Genomic DNA, 20015 nt, shown 5'->3' on the forward strand with positions numbered 1-20015 from the left:
CGTGTATGTTGAATTTTTATTTCTTTCAAAAAAAAAACTTATAATGTTTAGGATAAGTTTATATCAGAAAATATTAAAACTAAATTTTCTTTACAACCATCTCAATATTTCATGTTTCAGACAACTTTTTATCCAAATATTTCAAAAAACTAATTTTATAAAAGTAATAAAACCAACTTGAATATAAATCAAATTATTTAAAATTAGATATTAATCAATGTAAGAAAGTAAGACATCAAAAGAGGTATCCAAAACATTTTCCTGTAGAATGAAGTCATTGGATTCAACATAGAACCAACACATATTGTAATATGCAACCAAACTGAAAGAAAAAAACCACATGCACATCTTGGATTCCTTTCGTTCGAGTTTCACAATGAGTTGTCAAATTGAATTAACCAAAGCTGAAGAAGAGACAATGTGATTTGCTTCGTCGTTATAGCACGCGATTCTCAGCCTTTGAACGCGATCCACAAACTCCCTAATCATGAACAAAGATCAAGTATAGTTACCAGATCTCCATAGAAGAACAATCGGTTTATATATTCTTGGTAAAAATTGAATTACTATGCTTCACTTGCAATAAGCTGGTTAAATTGAACCAAAAAGTTGAATTTTACAGTAAAAGTAAAACGTACTTCCAAGGAACATCTGCAATAGTCCTCCATTGCTCATCGATATCCTTGTAAAATAAGGAGAATTGTGACCCAATTTCGAACAATCTCAGACCTGATATCGTATATTTTCCTAATACACATTTACAGCACAACCTTTTGATTAGTTCAGTGAAATATATAAGACAAATCAACTTATTGTCCTACAATTTGTACCATACCAAACATGTCTTCTAGTTGAAGTGCAAGACTCAAATAATCCATATGATCAATAATGCACACTTTTCTTCCTACAATGACACCATCCATGCTCACTTTCACATAAGAAGTCCAACATTGTTTGTTTTGAGTTCTCTCCGATGATTCTTCATTGAAACTTTCTTTAATGATATTTGTGTTCAAATCGGTAGCCCGTTTCATATGTGGGTGGAGCTGGTGCCAATCTACCAAGATTTGATCATAGTTTTCTGCAATTAAAAACACGAGGAAATGTGGCTTTGAACCTTTATTTAAGCACAAGTGTATTCAAGTAAAACCCATATAATGATTTTTCTATTTATCTTTTAATGTATATAGTATCGAGGACAGACAGCGAAAAAGATAGGACGTCGAATATATATTTGAGTGTTGATGTGTACGAGCCAAGAAAAAGAAACTAGGTCCCAATCTCATGTCGAATGTTAAAAATTGATAGCAATGTATAAGATTAGACCAAGTATTTCAGTGCACGAATATTGTATGTATGATTTTGGGCACTGAAAGCTGAATTTCAAGAATTCTGAGACGACCCGCATATTTTAAGCCAGATGGTACTATCAATGTCGAAATTCCCATAAGATATGTATTTAGATTTGGAGATAGTTCAACATATCACATTTATGATGAAAACTAAAAGTTCTTTAGCGTCTGATGTAAAATCGAACAAGTTACACACTTTGGATGATTTAACCATTTTGACGATCGTGTATCTATTTTTCAGGAGTTGATACAGGTGGGTTCTGATTATACTAGCAAAGTTTCGAGGAAATTATCGCATTTAATAGATTCATGTATTGTCTGAGACGTTACGCAGAGACTCGTGTTTACGTAAACTGTATGAAGATGATTATGTTGAAGAAAATGAATGATATTACCATGAGCACAAGGATAACCAGCATCCGGCTGCAATGCTCTAAGACTGAGCCCCAAGTCAATGAGCTTAGAATCCTCTTTGTTTACACAATATGCAGTGGGAAGAATATAGCTTGATGCATTTGAATCCATTTACCTGTAATAATAATAATAAGAAGTAAATATGTCGACTTCGTTATGAAATATACGTCTACATTCATGTTCCATACACCTATATATACACGGATATTCTACGTCCAAATATTTCAGACTCCTGTGACAGAATTGAAGTTGGGATCAGAAATGATAAGAAGACGAGGGGACAAAGGAGACAAGAATAACTTTATCCCATTATCATTCATAGAAAATTATGAATGGCGGTTATGAATTCTGTCATTTAAGGGATATGTTATAACATGGGGTGGCAAAGGAACACAAGGACAAGGTATGGGCTCGAGTGATTGCAACAGAAGTGGGTTTCGAGTTCTTGCAACCATATGTTGCTTCAAATATCAACTATTTTTCAGCTCAAATCTGACATTCGTTAGAAGCGCAGGCCATGCTAGCCTGTGGTGTTTGTCGTGGACATGGAAAATGTTTTCATAAAAAGCCATTGTTGGTCGATACATGAACCTCTTTATATTTTATCACATTAAGTACTTGTTAGGTTTCCGCTGCTATAATAGTAATAATAATCAACCAACATACTCCCACTATTTGAGATTTTGAACTTTTGGTAACACGACAACAAACAAACAGAGAAGAATGGAATAACCATCATAAATAGAGAAGAATGGTATAACCATCATAGTTGCCTTTCGCTTTTCGTTTCTCAACATCACTTGTGTGTGATTCATAATTAAGACTACCATCAAGGTTCATCCAATGACATACAATAAGACATGATTTTTTTATATGAGGTCATGCATTGAGCAACATAACCCATATTTGTACCATTGGATCGACACACAGGACAGTGTCCCTATGTGTAGGATCAAATAAATCTTCGCAGCCTTGTATTATGCAGACAAGCATCTAACAGCAAGCACTCAACCTCCACGTCCAGTAACACAGCAATTTTAATTCGTAATGATTTCTAAAAATTCTCAGTTATACTTGTTTTCCCCAATAAATCAACATCATTGTTGGTTCACCTTAAAATGTGCTGTTGAGCTGGCGTTGACAGAGCATGTTAAAGAACACGGCTCACCAAACAAAGATCTCAGGCAACAAGAAATATGTTCAATACATAAAGGCGAAAAAAAGGACAAGAAAAGAGAATTGCACAATAAGAGAAATACTCCTTTTTTCAAGGTTGATAGACAAGTTGCCTCATTAGTTCTTCCACTCACAACAGCTTAAACAGAACACAATCTCAATAAACTACACTTACATGGATACATGTTTTCCATATTCAAATGTCAGAAAACATGTATAACCAAACTTATGCACGGTCTTCTCAGGACTCCATACAACTGCCAGTTAAAAGAGGCTAGACACACTAACAGTTTCCTGCCAAATCTTGTATGATGCGTTACCAAACACATGAAAAGTCTGTGTATTACTTTTGAGCCTGGTCAGTCAAGGATCGGTCCCTTGGGAAGAAACAACACTCATACACACCCTAAATTAAAAAGGAAATTGTTAGAAGGAACACAATCAAATGATTCTGACAATATTTTGTATGATTCTAATAATGGAAATAGGGTGGGTGTAAGAATATCTTACCAGTACATTCACGCTGGTTCATGGGATAATCAATGAATTCCCCTAAAGATAAAGGGAAATTTAAGAAAATGAGGGGTAAATAAGTCACGTGGATGTAACTTTCTGCTTGAAGCTAAATCAAGATTATGCCTCATATTCTTGAACTGAGTCGTGACGTGTTAGAAATTCGATTATACAAGGATACAATTGTTCCGCAGCCTGCAGTATCAGTAAGCGTCAAAAACCAAGGACAAGACTTATAAAAAAGATGAGTAAATTTCAAAAGGCGACAGATAAAATTTTCATACCATCCGTCCTCCCACCAAGTCGTAATGGGCATAATGTGGACCACCAGGCTCTCCAAATACTTTATACGTGACCAAATGCTCGGGAATGAGCTTTACAGTTTCTGATTGACATAATTGGATTGGGAAGACGAATTAAATTTGTGAAAGTTGGTCTAACAGATATTATTTTGAGCTGCAAGAGAAAGCAAACCATGCACAGCTTCTGGTGGACAAATCAAGTCATGATCTCCCGCAAAAGCCAAGACAGGGACATTGCTTTCATGAAGATGATCCTTGTAGAAAAATTTACCGCTTCTGTCCCGGAGTCCCCCTTCTCGAAAAGCTGTAGTCAGCTGCAATAACAGTTTAGCAGGAATGGTGCCTACCAAAAGTAAAGTTTCCATTAATCAGTGAACGAATGCATAACATACAACATAAATTAATATATACCTGCTCATAATGTGATACACTAAATAAATTTGGAGCTTGAAAATGCATAGCCATTTCTAGCACTTCATGGGATGCACTAAACAAAGATGACTACTGTGTCAAGAACGGACTGATACCCCCTAGTTTTTCTTTTCGTTAAATCATTCTAAACGAACTAATTAATAGATACTGCTCGCAAAATTATCAGATTACAGCTGGGAATTATAGGAATGGTGAAATATGCTATCACTTATCGTAAAACTTCTTCGCTAAAGATAAAACTTAGACTCTCTAAAACAAGGAAACAACAGTACCAGATTGCCATGGCATTACCCATCTGTGGTTAAGGACAAGTGGATACCAAAAAGAGGAACATCTCTCAACTTACAAAAGTTGCTTAAAACAAGTTTCTTCAAAAGATCTGGATGCATCATATCCTGTGCTGATATCAGGTCATTCAGCCACGATAAGACATAAGGTGGCTGGGAAGAAAGAGGGTAAGCTGCAGATAACAATGCTCCCAAAGGAACAATCGGCACATTGAGAGCTTGTGCGGGATCAGCCTGAAGGAAGGAAACTTATATTAAATACAGCGTAGCATAGGAAAATAAGAATTTTGCCATTGACCTGGAGGAGATCAAGAGATAAGAAATGCAACTTACAAGGGGTAAGAGCAGTTTGAGTGATGATTTAGATGATGTGTAGTCAAGTGATGATGCCAATGTAACAACAGCTGCTAATCCAGGATCTCTTCCTTGAGAACCTTTAAGAAACAGTACATAGAAGATGGAAAAAAAACACTGCTTGAGAACAGAGACTTCATACGTCAATCAAAACATTTAATAAAATAGACAAATATGAAACTTCTATTACAGTTATTACAAAGATAAATACTTTGACAGTCAAACATCGAACAAGAATTCTAGCCACATCAAAACAGCATCAGAGCGTATATAATATAATGATGAAATGGAATCATGGTAAAAAAACATCAGTAACATGCTAAAAGCAAAACAAAAAATGAAAGCACCAGTCATTTTATGATGGAATGAAATAAAAAAATCTACAATCAGAGACGCAGGAAATTTGAGGAGTTAAAGGATAAGAACGAAAATAAGATGACCATAAGTCCAGAAAGTAACGTGTGAGAAAAGACTTTGAGCAGTTCCATAGGAAGGGACTGTAAACGGATGAGAAGGATTTGCAGAATACAGTTAGTCTGAAACAGAGAAGGGAGACACAAAAAGCTATTTACAATCCGGAAACGAACTTGACTATTCATTTCTCTTGCGCCTTTGCAAGGTTTATTTGTGATATTCAAACTGCATATGAATCCAAAAAATCAAGTCAAAATTGCCTCAAGAGACTGTCAACTACTATTGTTTAGCGAATCATTCATCTCAGGATCCTCCGTCATTTCTTTTAATGGTAAAGAAGCAAAAAGCTCATAACTCACCACTCGAACCAAAGCCAACAATACATGACCAACCAAACAGCTCAATGGTAGAGCAGGTGGTTTTCCAAGATATGTGTCTTGGGTTCAAGTCACAGTGGGTTAGCGTGTGAAAAAACATTCACCCACCGAATACCCTAGTATCCAGCAGATTTGAAAAATAAACAAAGCAAAGAAAATTCTAGGTAAATACCCTACTTAAAACATGTCTGCAAGAAATTACTCCATCACAGAAATATGATTAATTTATTGTTATATGGTGACAAGAAGAAGAATCAATAACACAGTTACTGAGCATAATAGGGAATCAACTCACTGTATCGTGATAACAAGGCATATAGCAAGATACCCCCCATGGAGTGCCCTATAGCAAGTATTCGACCATCCTCTGGTTTGCTCTGGGACCTTATGTATTCCATCTAGAAGACATGGTAAAGGTAAATGACTGGGACTATCAATATCGATAAAAAACAATATAATATAAAAGTATACAAGGTGAGAAGGAATTAATTTCTATTTTCAACAAAACTACAAAAGTTAGAAATAAGTGTAGCTACTCCAAAGAGAATGTCACCTCACCGCAGAAGGAACATCCTCTTCCAGATAATGATCGAAGTCCCAGTCATATTTGACTATCAAGTCTAACTGTTTCTGGAAATCATCTACTGTAGTCGTCACACGCTCTTGAAGATTAAAGAGTTGAGGTGAGAGAGAGCGCTGACCTTCTTCCACAATATCTACTAATCTTTGACTTAGATCCCTAATCTGGCCTGCTATACCAGAGTTTTGCCTCATTTCTAGCAAACTTGAAAACTTTGCTCTTATGTCAATAAAGCGTTCGAAGATAAAGGAATCCTCTAATAACTTTGATATCTGATCAAACAATTTAGCAAACATAATGTTCGACTGAGTTTCACTGAGAAAACCAGAAAGTCTTTCTGATAGTCGCATAAAAGTTTCCGTCAACTCTGTCACCAATCTAGATTCATCCACTGCCATTGGCGGTTCGTTATTGACCACAGCTATCTCAGATTTTTCCAAGGTAGACTGCTGCTCCACAGGGAGAACCCCATTGGTTGCATTCTCCACAGCAATTTCCATTCTTGCAGATATCTCATCAGCTGACTTCTCAACATCCTTGAGACCTGACTCTTGCATACTCAACCCAGCTCCTCGAACTTCGAGAACCCAAGTATCAAATCCTTGCCCACACATATAACGGGCAAATGAAGACTGCAAGATCAATTCATTGAGACAAAAAAACAAAAATTAATTTTGCATATTACTTCTTTCTCTTTTTTCGTGATTGAAGGGTAATGCCAAACGATTGTATATCATAAAACCATGAATCCTATCCCATTCCTGTCAATAAGAATTGCAAAAATGGTACTCGTTCTGCTGCTAGGTTGCATAAACTAATTGACTAGGTTTCAATGTATTAATTATTAAACAACCAATGGCACAACATTTAAGAGTTGGCATTTAATACAGATGGAAACTTTTTGCATCAAGAAGCTCCCAGCATTTCAAGAAACTCTTAACCATGTCAAGCACATAATCAAAGATATCTTTGGTACCAGGCTTGTAGCTCAAAAATGTGATTAAATCCTTACTAAGCATATGACCCATGAAATCAACATCGTCCGACAAATAATGGCATAACCAGTACGAAAATTATTCCCACCATAGGTCACATTCTTCAAACAAGAGAATTCACATTGTTACAGAGATGACAAGCATAGTAGGTAGAGCGGGAGAGAGAAAGAAGTAAACTAACTCCATGAGAGAGATCATATCCTACGGCATTTGTTCCCACGCCCGACAACAACAGTAGTGGATGTTTTCTTCTTGGAGCCTATTCTCGGGAAAAAAAAAATCATACATCAAATTCATTCTAATTTTCGAAAAAATGGCAACTATCGAGCTACAATGTGTAGATGCATAGATTTTGTCAACATAAATACACGCACAATCTCTTTATTTTATTTGTTGTATTCATACAAATCTAAAAGTCACGATGTATCTTAGCAAGATTTGAAATTTGTAGCACAAAACATTCAATATATATTTAATCGGGAGGATAAGTGCACTCAGCTTCTTGCATGATTCGTTCAATACGGCGTCGCATGTAACACTACAAGCATACATTTTTACGCGTCTAAACATAAAAAGAGGTGAGAACAATACCCCTGGCAACGGGTTGTAGCGCCAAAGAGCGAGGCTCCATTTGGAATTATCAACCGTGACGTAGTGGAGCTCGTCGGCAGTGCATATCGGTGGTTTAACAGGAAGCTTCTTCGCCGCCGGGTCTGCAGTTATCTGAGGCTCTGTCTCATCTGTTGAGAAAGCTCTGATTTTGAAATTGTCGACAACCAGGTGGCGAAAGGAGGCAGGACGGAGAAAGAGGATCCGGTGGTTCTGTAAGAAACTGAAGTGGAGACGATGGTCACGGCGGAGAGTGGCCGCGGCGATGTGAATCACCGGGTTAATATTGGATTGCGTGATCGCCATATTTGATTAAATTAAATTTTCTCGTTTTTCTAACAAATAATAGATATATAATGTGTGAAATATAAAACTATATATNAAAAACCGAACAAATCTTAGATTATATCACAAAAAATCTTAAATATTTTATTTTTCTTGATACATATAGATGGAACGACGGGTATAAACTCTTTGACTTTCAATTACATCACACTCTTCCTATTATTACACCACAGCAACAACACATGGTCTTTTCTTTTGGATATATGATTAGTAATTATTTTCAATAACGTAATTATTTTAAAAAATTTATTACAAAAGTAAAATGAAATATTTTTTTGTAAACTTATTTTTTCATTTACTATCTTATTTTTTATGAAAACACACATAAACATAAATATATAAAATTGATGAATAATTTTATTAACAAAATTATCATAAATTCTACATGAGAAAAAAATTTAAAATTTTATTTAAAATATAATTTCTAATGGAATATACAGCATATTAGAGATTGCAAATTTATCATTTGGTCAATTTGGAGTTTTAGCTTTTGACATAGGACTAGAGAAATGTTTTAGGGTGAATAATGGATTAGGATTTAAATTCTTATTAATAATTCTTTAAAGCTATTTTTTAACCAACTACAATAGATTTCAATCTTAATTCATTATTTATCATTTGGTCAATATATATAACTTTTGAAACAGATCTTTTATTTCGGTTATACATAAAAAAAAATATTATTTTTATGCCAAAAATATTTTTTATTATTGTAAATATGAACATTGTTGACTCGTTTGTTTCACAACTCACAAGAGACCTACTGATATTATATATATATATATATATTTGAAAAATTGGTTATTTGATTGCATGAATATAATGAATTTTAGAATTATCAGTTTTTTATAAGTAAAACACAACCGAGATGGACAACTACCGGCCTATAAGCAGTCAAAAAACTAGCCCACTTTAAAACCCTGCCACCCTCTACCGCCTCTCCCTCCGTTGTGGGAAAACCCAAAACAAGCCTCGCAGATGGCTTCCGGCGGTGGCTTGACGCAAGTTGGAGTGCACAAAGTATTTACAGGAGCTGGTTGCAACCGAATAGTCAACAACGTCTCGTGGGGTGCCTGTAATTTGGTCTCTTTTGGTCCTCAAAACGCTGTTGCCATTTTTTCTCCCGAGGTTTGAAATTTTGTCTTGCTGTGTTAATGTTATTGAATATCCATCAGCTAATGCTGGTTTGTTTAATTTGTGCTGGGTTTTTGTTTTTGAATAGAGTGCTCAAATTTTGGCTACTCTTCCGGGCCACAAGGCATATGTAAACTGTACCCACTGGCTTCCTAGCAACAAGTTTTCATTTAAAGGTGCCATATTTACCTTAATTCTGCGTGACATACGTACTTCTTTTGATTGACCGTGTGCTTTCGTAGTATTCTCGTGGATTATGTTTGAATCCGGAACTTTGTTTATTATTTTGATTTGTGTAATCTATTAAAGAATCGAATTTTATTTGTGACTATGATACAGGTTCTCGTTCTGTTCATTCCAGTAGGCGGGTTTGGTATTTATTGGTCAATATGTTAACATTTTTAAATATTGTTTTTCTGGCAGTATCTTTTTCTTTTTAACGATCATATGTCTTGCGATTTTAATGAAGTCGGATGCCGGCTGCAACTGGTTTATGGTTGGAAATTTTGTAATATGTTAAAGCTTCGAACTTTCTGTGGGATCCGCCACATGGCTGCTCATGTGTCAATGCTAAGTTTGTGCCTACTCAGTTTCGTGTAGAAGTAGATGATATAAGCACTAAGAGGAACTTGACCTCCAGAAACTAGAGCTCAATGGAAAGAAACACGGAAGAAAGCTGGGCGTTTTTGCTCAAACTAAATTTATTACTCGTATTGTTGCTTTTTAGAGACAAAAATGTACAATCGGAAGAATAGCATGAACAATAATGGCTCAAAACAAAGTGGAAAAACACTAGTGCATAAGATGAATTTGGACACTGACACTATGATAGACAATGTTACTGAGGAAATGAGAGGAAGCTCGAAATTATTGCCAGCAAACTTATCTTCTTTACCCCTCTGAACGGTGCCTGTTCATAGTAGAACAATTTCACATATCCACTGAAACTAAACGGGAAAAACTTGTACAAAATAATGAACACTGGACAATTGACAAATCCAGACCTACATTTGCCAAAATGAAAAACAATCTAAACTTTATTCCTAAACATAAGAATATAAAGTTGTGTGAAAAAATGGGAAATCACTATTAACTATGCTTCTTGCTGTTGCATGCCTTTTTCATCATAGGTCTTAACGTTTCTGGTTATTTGGTTTATATGGTGAATATGTTGGTTGGCAGCTAAGCATTTGAAAAGGCATTATCTGCTATCTGGTGATGTGGATGGAGTTATTATTTTGTGGGAGCTTTCTCTTGTAGATAAGAAGGTACTTTTTAATCTTTCTCCTTTTTGCTTCAGTGACAGTGTATCATACCAGCATGCTATTAGAAAATGAAGTGCTTATTTAAGCTGGCTTATACTTGAACAGTATTTATTCAAGCTTATGCTAAAAAAATTTCCATGTCATTATTTATGGCTTTTTATGAATTTGGTGTAGACCATGTTTGGTTTTGGTATACTTGCAGACCGATCGGTGGTTCTTTATGAGAGGGATTGTATTTATATTTAACGAATTCCAGAGTCTAGGATGTGTTGATTGCTATCCAGGGTTTTTATGATACTGTTGCCATAGAAGTTCTTGTGTCGATGCATGTTTCCTTAAGGATGGATTTTCCATATTATGGGGACTTTCTTAGAAGGGGAAAAGATTGAGAGAGTGTACTACTGAGTTGTGGTAGAAGATGAATTTTTTTTCCTTCCATTAAGGTGCTAGTGGGAAGGTATTCACATGAATTTCTTCTCCAACGTAGATGAACATGATGAAGGAGGTTACAGAGTCATTCATGAATGCACATTAGCAGTCTAGCATCTAAGAGGAACACTTCACGTGTAGAGATTATGTTGCTTAAGTTTGTTTGCCATTCTAATGGATGATGCAATATTGTGCTATTGATTGGTAGCTCAAAGTTGAGAGATATTACCTATTTGCATGAAGTTATTTTCTAGGTGGATCCTTGGGAAGTTAACAGTTAGAATATGGCTTCCAGTTGGAGGGTGTTCAACTTTCTACTCTTTTCAGGCTACATAGGATTAGTTCTTCGGATTTAAAACTCGTAATTCAAGAAAAAAAAAGAACAAAATGGTGTGAGATGACCTTCTTTTTGAAGATTTAACTCAACTATTTCACTTGGAAGGTAGTGTAGAGAGCAATGGACTAAGATAATGAACGTTTAATGAAACAGGTATAGAGACCATCTTAATTGGAATCAGATGAGATTAAGAACCAGCTTTATCTTGGCTGATGATATTTGTACGGAAAGAATATGTATGCAGCATTGAACCTTAAATTGTAAAGTTCAGCAATCAAGTCATTCAACATCTAATTTAATGGGATACATTGTTTTATGCTTGCTACGTTTATACAGTACCTTATGTATTTAGATTCTGGGGCCGTTCTCAACATATGTTAGTCAATGACACCCCTCAGCATGCTTACAAACCTAATGTCTTTAAAATGTCGATCTTTTTTGAATTAATCTACTTTGTTACCTTATTTTGCTTATTATTCATATTTTCATTTATATCTGGGGACATAAGTGATCGTTACCATACTTCTCTCCTGTTATATTCTCTAAGCCAGTTGCCAACTTTGTTTGCAGTGGAGGAATGTATTGCAAGTGCCAGAAGCACATAAAAAAGGTGTTACTTGCTTTTCAGCAATTATGGCATCTCATTCAGATGCTATATTTGCATCCACATCTTCTGACGGTACAGTGAAGTTGTGGGAAGTAATCTTTCCATCTAGCTCGGCGGTGAGTTACTTGAATTTTATTAAGTCTGATTACCCTAATTCAGTTTTCTTTATTTAGTCATTGATATTAAATTCTACTTTCGTATTGTGAGTTGATATTTTGCTCTTGACGATTCAAATTGTCAAATATCAATTTCTTTTTACAGTCCATTCACTGTTTATTACTTTCTAAATATTTTTTAATACTTTATTATTTATTTTCTCTGTTTTTAAATGTTTTAACTGCCAATTTATTTTTCCAAGCGAATTCTGAATCACCACAACAATGCATCTTGAATTGTTTCTATAATAATGAACATTTTGTAAAAGGCATCATGACATGTTTGACTCTTATTAGGAGCAGCGTATTCCCAAGACAAAAGTTTTGACACATTGTAGTACTGAATGCCGAAATTGGAGTGTTTGCAAAATATATATTCTTTCAGAAATAGAAACTGAGTTTGTTGCTCCTTTTAGAAGTGGGAAGGAAAATTTGATTTTTTTAGTTTCGATTTTCAAAAAATAATTAAAAAATATGAAAATGGATCTTTTTATTTTATATGTTTCAGGTTTAATGGGTTATCTTCACGCTTTTGTTTTTCTTATTCTGGATTTGTATAGTCTACTGTGTTTATTATTTTGCAATTTATCTGGCGATAGATATAGATGGAGGTTCTTTAGACTATTTTAAATTTTATATTGTGCGTGCCCAAAACAAATGGGTCTTTTGGTGTATATGTGAAGGTTTATACTAAGTACCATACTAGATTTCATTTGAAATATTGATACCCTATATCCTAGTCCCCTATATTTGGTGTAGTGTTGATCAAATAAATTTGTATTTGGTGTAATTTGTGCCACTCAAATTCATGTATCGTAGACGATGGTAAATGTACAATAATTTGCCTCTAATAATACATGTATTCAGTTGATTAGATGTAATTTGAACCTAACATGCAAAAATCAGTGATTTTAATAGATGTTAATCTGAATGTCTTAGGTGACTGCAGATTTTCTTGTTTGGACTCCATAACTGTTGGTAAAAAACCTATGGTCGCTCTTTCACTCATGGATTTTCCTGGAAACAGTCATTATCTAGCCCTAGCAATGGGCGGGTTGGATAACAAGATTCATAGCTACAGTGTTGAAAGAACAGGAAAGTGTGTGGTTGAACCCATTCTTTGTTTCTCTGTTTCTTTGCAATGAATTTTTATTTACCAAAATGAACTTGTCTGCGGTCATTTGTTGCAGTTCATCCATGCCTGTGAACTGAAAGGGCATGCGGATTGGATCCGTATTTTGGATTTCTCGCTACCTCTCTATGCTATCTTCACATCTAGTCTTCTTTTAGCAAGTTCATCTCAGGACAAAGGGATACGCATATGGAAGATGGCTTTACGTGACTCTCTTGGCAATAAAGAAATCAGCAGCTTGGCTTCTTATATTAAAGGTCCGATATTTTCAGCTGGTTCATCCTCTTACCAAGTATCTCTTGAATCCCTCCTTATTGGACATGAGGATTGGGTGTATTTTGTGGAATGGCAACCTCCTCAAAGCTCATGTGTTGATGGCATTGAATTTCATCAACCTCTTAGCATTTTTTCTGCATCCATGGACAAGACAATGATGGTGTGGCAACCTGAAAACACTACAGGTATATGGATGAACGTGGTTACTGTGGGGGAGTCAAGTCATTCTGCTTTGGGTTTTTATGGTGGTCATTGGATCCCAACGGGGGACTCAATTTTAGCTAATGGTTATGGCGAATCTTTTCATCTCTGGAAAAATATCGGCACCAGTTTTGATGATTGGAAACCGCAAAAAGTTCCTTCTGGACACTTTTCAGCAGTTTCAGACATTTCATGGGCTAGAGGTGGGGAATATCTGCTGTCTGTCAGTCACGATCAAGTAAGATACTAATGAACTTTCCATTATTGTAAGGAGTATTGCCTCAAGAAGACTTTTTCTCCGTTGTGGTTTATTGATAAGAAGATGGAACTGGAAGATTAATTTTTGTTCTGGTTTCTTGATAAGAAGAATGGAACTGGCAGATTAATTTTACACTAACTCTTTGTTAGTGATTTCGAAGAAGTTATGAATATAATCTGGCATGCTTAATTTCTATCATGACCTTACTATTATAATCGATAGAAGTATTGAATTGCACTTTCATGTTGTTTTGCAGTCTACTCGAATATTTTCTCCATGGTGTGAGGAATCTCTGGAAGACGGAGAGACTTGGCATGAAATTGCAAGACCTCAAGTCCATGGTCATTGATATTCACTGAAAATTTAGGGTCCGATTTCAGCAAGTGATACTAGTCCAGATGCAAGCTTCGAATTTGCTCTGAGCCTGAAATCACGAAGAAGACCGTTAGAAGGGGGCCGGAAGGGTGTCTCAGCGTAGCCCCTCCGACGCTCAAGTCAGAGACTGAGGATGTAAAGAGAGATCGTCTAAAAGTGCTGCTGAAAAATAATATAGTGAATGAATTAATTAAACATTCAAACTTGATATTTATAGGAGAATATATGACTGGCCTGCTACCTGGTTTGGGCCAAATCTTGATGGGCTCAGTCATGGGGTACCACCAGTCTCTCCATCTCGAGTCGAACTGAATCTTAGGTTTTAAATTCAATTAATTATGTTGCCTCCGGTTTATAACATGTGAGTTGTGCATCTTCCCCCTGCTGCTCGTTAGTCTTCGAGAATTCGGAAACAAATAAAATTACATTTCCATTCTTAAGGGCCATATTTGGTCTGGGCCTCCCCTATAAATAGAGGTCCTCTCCTCGCTTCTTTCTCATTTATCCCAGACACAATTTCCTCTGATTTTCATTCACCAGCTCTCTATTACTCTGCAACTCGCCTACGCTGAGAGGGCGCTCTCGCCCATCAGCGCCACTCGCCCCCTCGCCACGCGCGCACACCCTCTCTCGCCACCGCAGCCTTTGCTCGCCGCCCTCCGCCTCACCTTACATCGTCGCTTGTAGCCACACAACAACCCTCGCCCGCTCTTCGAGTGCTCGCCCCTCCCCCTCGCCTCTAGCCACCTCGTCGCACCTCTCACTCACGCATGCGCACATCTTGCCCTTCGCCACGCCTGCACATCGCCCAACCACTCTGAGGAAGGACCTTTCTATGTGACCTCTCGATCTAGCCATAAGCTTTTTGATGGGGCCCCTAGTCATGTGAATGACTGGAAAAAATACTTCTTCTTTATTCAGCCCCCAAAGAGTTGACTTGTTCCACTGATTGGTACCCTACTTTAATCAAGCCTAAGCTTTCCAAGGGTTACAAGAAAGATAAGACCTATCTGCACATAATGAGCGTATTAGGAGATAGATGCTTTAGTATTCCCCAACTCTTATCTGAAGATCTCTTGTGCCATGTCTGGTTAAGTCCAGCAAAAATTAAGCTGAAGGAGAATGCTGGTAGATATTCTCATCTTTTCACACTTGTTTCGTTTTCATTTATTATGTCATTTGATAACATTCTCATCTGGTTCATTGTTTTTGTTCGCAGGTACTAGAGTCATGAATTCCGTATTGCTCTGTGAGGCTGCGAGCAGAAGGCTGGGCGTTCATCCTCAGCACCCAAGAAATCAGTCGTCCTAGCAGTCAAGACAGGGATAAAGGGAAATTGTTTTACAACTGCGAAGAAACCTGCTCGCTCACCCACCACTGCGAAGAAGAAGGCAGGCTCATCCTCCTCCACCCGGAAGCGAGCCTCATCCTTGCCTCCTCAGGCTGAGCCCCCTCCTCATTCTGGCAAAGAGAAGACGTCTACAGATCTCAGCCCATTATTCAATAGAAAGAGAAGTGCAAAATCTCCGATATCTCAGTCACATCGGCCTCTTCCCTAGAGGTGTCTGGATCAGATGATGAGCATCCTTCTGGGCCGACAATACATCTTTTGTATACCTCGGAGTCAATTATCGTAGGCCGAGGCCCCACCCACATAGCTCAGAAGCTATTATTTCAGCTCCCTTCCCACGCAAACACAGCTTTCTTGAGTTCAATGGGATGGTCTGATTTAGCCCGCTGGACATGATGCAGTCTTACCGATGTATATTTCTCCTTTCAAACTTTAACTTGATATTCAATATACGATTGATATTTTTCTCATTCTCTCACTTTTGTCTTCTTTATTCAGGACATCATGTATCTTGGAGAGTTGGTTGAGTGCGCCGACGTTATCAAGTACAGTGCCTGCCACGATTTACGCGAAGGTAAGGCTCTTTGCGACCAACTCCAGGTGACCATAGACGAGGCGAAAGCGACACATGCTAAGGAACTTTCGGAGTCCCAAGCTCGATGTGACGAGCTTCTGAAAGAGAAACAGGAGCTTCAGCGACTGACAGAAGACCGAGCGAAAGAGTTCCAGAAGATGAAGGAAGAGTTAAAGAATTCACGAGCTGAAGCGGCACAAGTCCACAGGACCCTTAAAGACGCCAAGGCGCAACATGCTACAGAAGCCTCCTCATTCAAGGAAGAATTCCTCAAGTCTGAAGAATTCAACGAGATTTGTGGTCCTAAAGCTTATCATTACTTGGAGGTGGGTTTCGAGGGTGCAGTCGACCTCTTCAAGGCTCACGGCTACCCTCCGCCAGGCGCTCCCACTGCCTTCCTCGACATCGAGGATTTCATAACGAGTCTCTCTCCTGATCCTTAGACCATGCTCCTTTACTTATGCTATTTTCTCATTTACGCAGACGATGTATGCCTTCGGGCCGTATTTGTCACGCACTGCATTGCTTTACTTCCCGTACTATTATGCGACTATGGATTTTATGACGCATATATTTGATTATCTCTTTTTGCGCACTTTTGGTATGTACGAAACTCGCTTTATGCCACATTGAGTATTTTGAGTTTGAATTCACTGCTTCTTCCGAGTTTATCTCTGATGTTTTTAAACCACTAGGGTAAATAAAATCTGCAGAGTGCGAGCTTACCGAAGCTCTTTCTTTCTGGTCACATCATTTCTTCTGCAACACTTAACTTAGCAAATAAGATATAACTTTTGTTCCACATCTCCTTCTCTTCTACTTGGCACATCCTAAGTAGATAATATATGATTTTCGATCTCTTCACCACTTCTCCGCTATTAGCTGCAGTCCATATAATAAAAACTCCACCTCTTCACCCCGTGACTCTTAGCAAGATGGCTATAAGAATTCCACCCCTTCACTCCTAACTCCTCTGCTAGGCGGAGCCTTAGTAGGAAAATAAAAATTTTTATGCCCTAATCTTCTAACTCCTCTGCTAGACGAAGCCTTTGCAGGAAAATAAAAATTTCTATGCTCTCATCCTCTAACTCCTCTGCCAGACGATGTCTTAGCAGGAAAATAAAAATTTCTCTACTCCACTCTGTTCCTCTACTAGGCGATGCTTTAGTAAGAAAATTTAATTTTTCGCCTCCACTCTGCTCCTCTACTAGGCGATGTCTTAGTAGGAAAATTTAATTTTTCTCCTCCACTCTTTTCTTCTACTAGGCGATGTAAAAAGAGATAATCGAATATAACCGTCATAAATCCATAGTCGCATAATAGTACGGGAAGTAAAGCAATGCAGTGCGTGACAAATACGGCCCGAAGGCATACATCGTCTGCGTAAATGAGAAAATAGCATAAGTAAAGGAGCACGGTCTGAGGATCAGGAGGGAGACTCGTTATGAAATCCTCGATGTCGCGGAAGGCAGTGGGAGCGCCTGGCGGAGGGTAGCCGTGAGCCTTGAAGAGGTCGATTGCACCCTCGAAACCCACCTCCAAGTAATGATAAGCTTTAGGACCACAAATCTCGATGAATTCTTCAGACTTGAGGAATTCTTCCTTGAATGAGGAGGCTTCTGTAGCATGTTGCGCCTTGGCGTCTTTAAGGTCCCTGTGGACTTGTACCGCTTCAGCTCGTGAATTCTTTAACTCTTCCTTCATCTTCTGGATCTCTTTCGTTCGGTCTTCTGTCAGTCGCTGAAGCTCCTGTTTCTCTTTCAGAAGCTCGTCACATCGAGCTTGGGACTCCGAAAGCTCCTTAGTATGTGTCGCTTTCGCCTCGTCTATGGTCACCTGGAGTTGGTCGCAGAGAGCTTTACCTTCGCGTAAATCGTTGCAGGCACTGTACTTGATAACGCCGGTGCACTCAACCAACTCCCCAAGATACATGATGTCCTGAATAAAGAAGACAAAAGTGAGAGAACGAGAAAAATATCAATCGTATATTGAATATCAAGTTAAAGTTTGAAAGGAGAAATATATTTCAGTAAGACTGCTGCATGTCCGGCGGGCTAAATCAGACCATCCCAGTGAACTCAAGAAAGCTGCGTCTGCGTGGGAGGGGAGCTGAAATAACAGCTTCTGAGCTATGTGAGTGGAGCCTCAACCCATGATAATTGACTCCGAGGTATACAAAAGATGTATCGCCGGCCCAGAAGGATGCTCATCATCTGATCCAGACACCTCTGGGGAAGAGGCCGATGTGACTGAGATATCGGAGATTTTGCGCTTCTCTTTCTGTTGGACTAATGGGTTAGGATCAGTAGACGTCTTCTCTTTGCCAGAATGAGGAGGGGGCTTAGCCTGAGGAGGCTCGCTTCAGGGTGGAGAAGGATGAGCCTGCCTTCTTCTTCGCAGTGGTGGGTGAGCGAGCATGTTTCTTCGCAGTTGCAGAACAATTTCCCTTTATCCCTGTCTTGACTGCTGGGACGACTGACTTCTTGGGTGCTGAGAATGAACCCCCAGCCTTCTTCTTGCAGCCTCACGGAGCAATACGGCATTCATAACTCTAGTACCTGCGAACAAAAACAATGAACCAGATGAGAATGTTATCAAAGGACATAATAAGTGAAAACAAAACAATGAGTGTGAAAAGATGAGAATATGTATCAGCATTCTTTTTCAGCTTAATTTTTGCTGGACTTAACACGGCATGACACAGGAGATCTTCAGATAAGAGTTGGGGAATACTAAAGTATTTATCTCCTAGTACGCTCATTATGTGTAGATAGGTCTTATCTTTCTTTTAACCCTTGGAAAGCTTAGGCTTGGTGAAAGTAAGGTACCAATCCGTGGAACAAGTCAACTCTTTGGGGGGCTGAATAAAGAAGTAGTATTTTTTCCAGTCCTTCGCATGACTAGGGCCCCCGTCAAAAAGCTTATGGCTAGACCGAGAGGTCACGTAGAAAGGTTCTTCTTTCGACTTGGCTAAGACCAGGAAGTAAGGAAAAATAGTGCAATTTAAGGGAGGGTACAAAGCCCGAAATAACACAATGAAACAGCATATCGAGCGAAAAGCATTGGGAGTGAGCAGACCTAGATGCGCCTGATAATAATTGCTCAACTCCAGGAGGAAGTCACATAGGGGAAAGGGAAGACCTGCATCGAAATGGTGCTGAAAGAAAGTATAGCAACCCTTGGGAGTTAGATAGGGTCGGTCATCGGGGGTAGGAATGATGATTTGGTGATAGAAAAGAACATGCCACAAAGCCCTAAGTTTTGATTCACTAGTATGGGGGATGTGGGACGATAGGTGGCCGTACCAGAGGTTATTAGCATTAGAGATATTCATCTGTTGGGTCACATGACGAATTTCCTTACCAAGACGGCTATGTGTGATGACTTCTTCCTCATGGGAATCAAGGGTAAATTCAAGATCTTCTAAGGAACTCTTACTCTCGTCAGACTCGCTAGACCTCTCGGAATCACTCGAGTAATTAGACTCGGAATCAGAAGAAGACATAGGTGCTAAATATAATTAAACAGACATAGGAGGAAACTTACTCGGAAAAACACGAGAGAATACTCGACGGAAAAGACTAAGTGGGCAAGCAAGAGCTGGGCGAGGGGCGCTTGGGATGAGCCGGGGATGGGAGGGGGTGTGCACGAGCCTAGGACAAAGCGAGGGCGCGCGGCTGTGCGAGTGGACGGCGAGGCGAGGGGCGCGTAGGCTAAAGCGCGTTGGGGTGAGTGCCGAGCGGGCGTGGCGAGAAGGGGGGCTGGGCGAG

General features: G+C 38.5%; 4 protein-coding genes across 7 annotated transcripts; 1 reads left to right on the top strand and 3 right to left on the bottom strand.

The window, feature by feature from the left end:
* Window positions 1-309: 309 nt before the first annotated feature.
* Window positions 310-2478, bottom strand: LOC140979761 (auxin-responsive protein IAA32-like). The gene is made up of 4 exons (XM_073445317.1): window positions 1748-2478; window positions 836-1081; window positions 639-747; window positions 310-481 (listed from the first exon to the last, which is right to left on the bottom strand). The coding sequence occupies exons 1-4, from the start codon at window positions 1875-1877 to the stop codon at window positions 385-387; spliced, it is 582 nt and encodes a 193-aa protein (XP_073301418.1). The 5' UTR covers window positions 1878-2478; the 3' UTR covers window positions 310-384.
* A 527-nt stretch (window positions 2479-3005) lies between these two features.
* On the bottom strand, window positions 3006-8155 carry LOC140979760 (uncharacterized). The gene is made up of 10 exons (XM_073445316.1): window positions 7788-8155; window positions 7378-7455; window positions 6180-6833; window positions 5917-6019; window positions 4810-4910; window positions 4536-4710; window positions 3930-4100; window positions 3740-3840; window positions 3453-3650; window positions 3006-3348 (listed from the first exon to the last, which is right to left on the bottom strand). The coding sequence occupies exons 1-9, from the start codon at window positions 8109-8111 to the stop codon at window positions 3576-3578; spliced, it is 1782 nt and encodes a 593-aa protein (XP_073301417.1). The 5' UTR covers window positions 8112-8155; the 3' UTR covers window positions 3006-3348; window positions 3453-3575.
* Window positions 8156-9017: 862 nt separating this feature from the next.
* LOC140979764 (elongator complex protein 2-like) lies at window positions 9018-16390 on the top strand. Of its 4 annotated transcripts, XM_073445320.1 has the most exons (8): window positions 9018-9278; window positions 9373-9460; window positions 10467-10552; window positions 11886-12037; window positions 13015-13176; window positions 13268-13924; window positions 14202-16082; window positions 16170-16390. In XM_073445320.1, the coding sequence occupies exons 1-6, from the start codon at window positions 9129-9131 to the stop codon at window positions 13287-13289; spliced, it is 660 nt and encodes a 219-aa protein (XP_073301421.1). In that variant the 5' UTR covers window positions 9018-9128; the 3' UTR covers window positions 13290-13924; window positions 14202-16082; window positions 16170-16390. The 4 variants fall into 4 exon arrangements, with proteins under 4 accessions (XP_073301421.1, XP_073301423.1, XP_073301424.1 ...); XM_073445322.1 differs by having other exon boundaries at window positions 11886-12038; window positions 13017-13924; XM_073445323.1 differs by having other exon boundaries at window positions 11886-12038; window positions 13027-13924.
* Window positions 16391-17370: 980 nt separating this feature from the next.
* LOC140979763 (uncharacterized) lies at window positions 17371-18612 on the bottom strand. The gene has a single exon (XM_073445319.1). The coding sequence runs from the start codon at window positions 18175-18177 to the stop codon at window positions 17410-17412; it is 768 nt and encodes a 255-aa protein (XP_073301420.1). The 5' UTR covers window positions 18178-18612; the 3' UTR covers window positions 17371-17409.
* Window positions 18613-20015: the final 1403 nt, after the last annotated feature.

This window comes from Primulina huaijiensis, chromosome 6 (genome assembly GCF_012295235.1).
Source record: "Primulina huaijiensis isolate GDHJ02 chromosome 6, ASM1229523v2, whole genome shotgun sequence".
Taxonomy (NCBI): Eukaryota; Viridiplantae; Streptophyta; class Magnoliopsida; order Lamiales; family Gesneriaceae; genus Primulina; species Primulina huaijiensis.

Coding starts and splice junctions, on each gene's coding strand:
- LOC140979761 (XM_073445317.1), bottom strand. CDS start 1,877: ATGGATTCAAATGCATCAAGCTATATTCTTCCCACTGCATATTGTGTA. Junction 1,082..1,747: donor TGGTTATCCTTGTGCTCATG/GTAATATCATTC, acceptor TTTTAATTGCAG/AAAACTATGATCAAATCTTG. Junction 748..835: donor TCAACTAGAAGACATGTTTG/GTATGGTACAAA, acceptor AATGTGTATTAG/GAAAATATACGATATCAGGT.
- LOC140979760 (XM_073445316.1), bottom strand. CDS start 8,111: ATGGCGATCACGCAATCCAATATTAACCCGGTGATTCACATCGCCGCG. Junction 6,020..6,179: donor AAGAGGATGTTCCTTCTGCG/GTGAGGTGACAT, acceptor CATGTCTTCTAG/ATGGAATACATAAGGTCCCA. Junction 3,841..3,929: donor TCCACCAGAAGCTGTGCATG/GTTTGCTTTCTC, acceptor TATGTCAATCAG/AAACTGTAAAGCTCATTCCC.
- LOC140979764 (XM_073445320.1), top strand. CDS start 9,129: ATGGCTTCCGGCGGTGGCTTGACGCAAGTTGGAGTGCACAAAGTATTT. Junction 9,461..10,466: donor CAACAAGTTTTCATTTAAAG/GTGCCATATTTA, acceptor GTTGGTTGGCAG/CTAAGCATTTGAAAAGGCAT. Junction 12,038..13,014: donor ATCTTTCCATCTAGCTCGGC/GGTGAGTTACTT, acceptor TCTGAATGTCTT/AGGTGACTGCAGATTTTCTT.
- LOC140979763 (XM_073445319.1), bottom strand. CDS start 18,177: ATGTATCTTGGGGAGTTGGTTGAGTGCACCGGCGTTATCAAGTACAGT.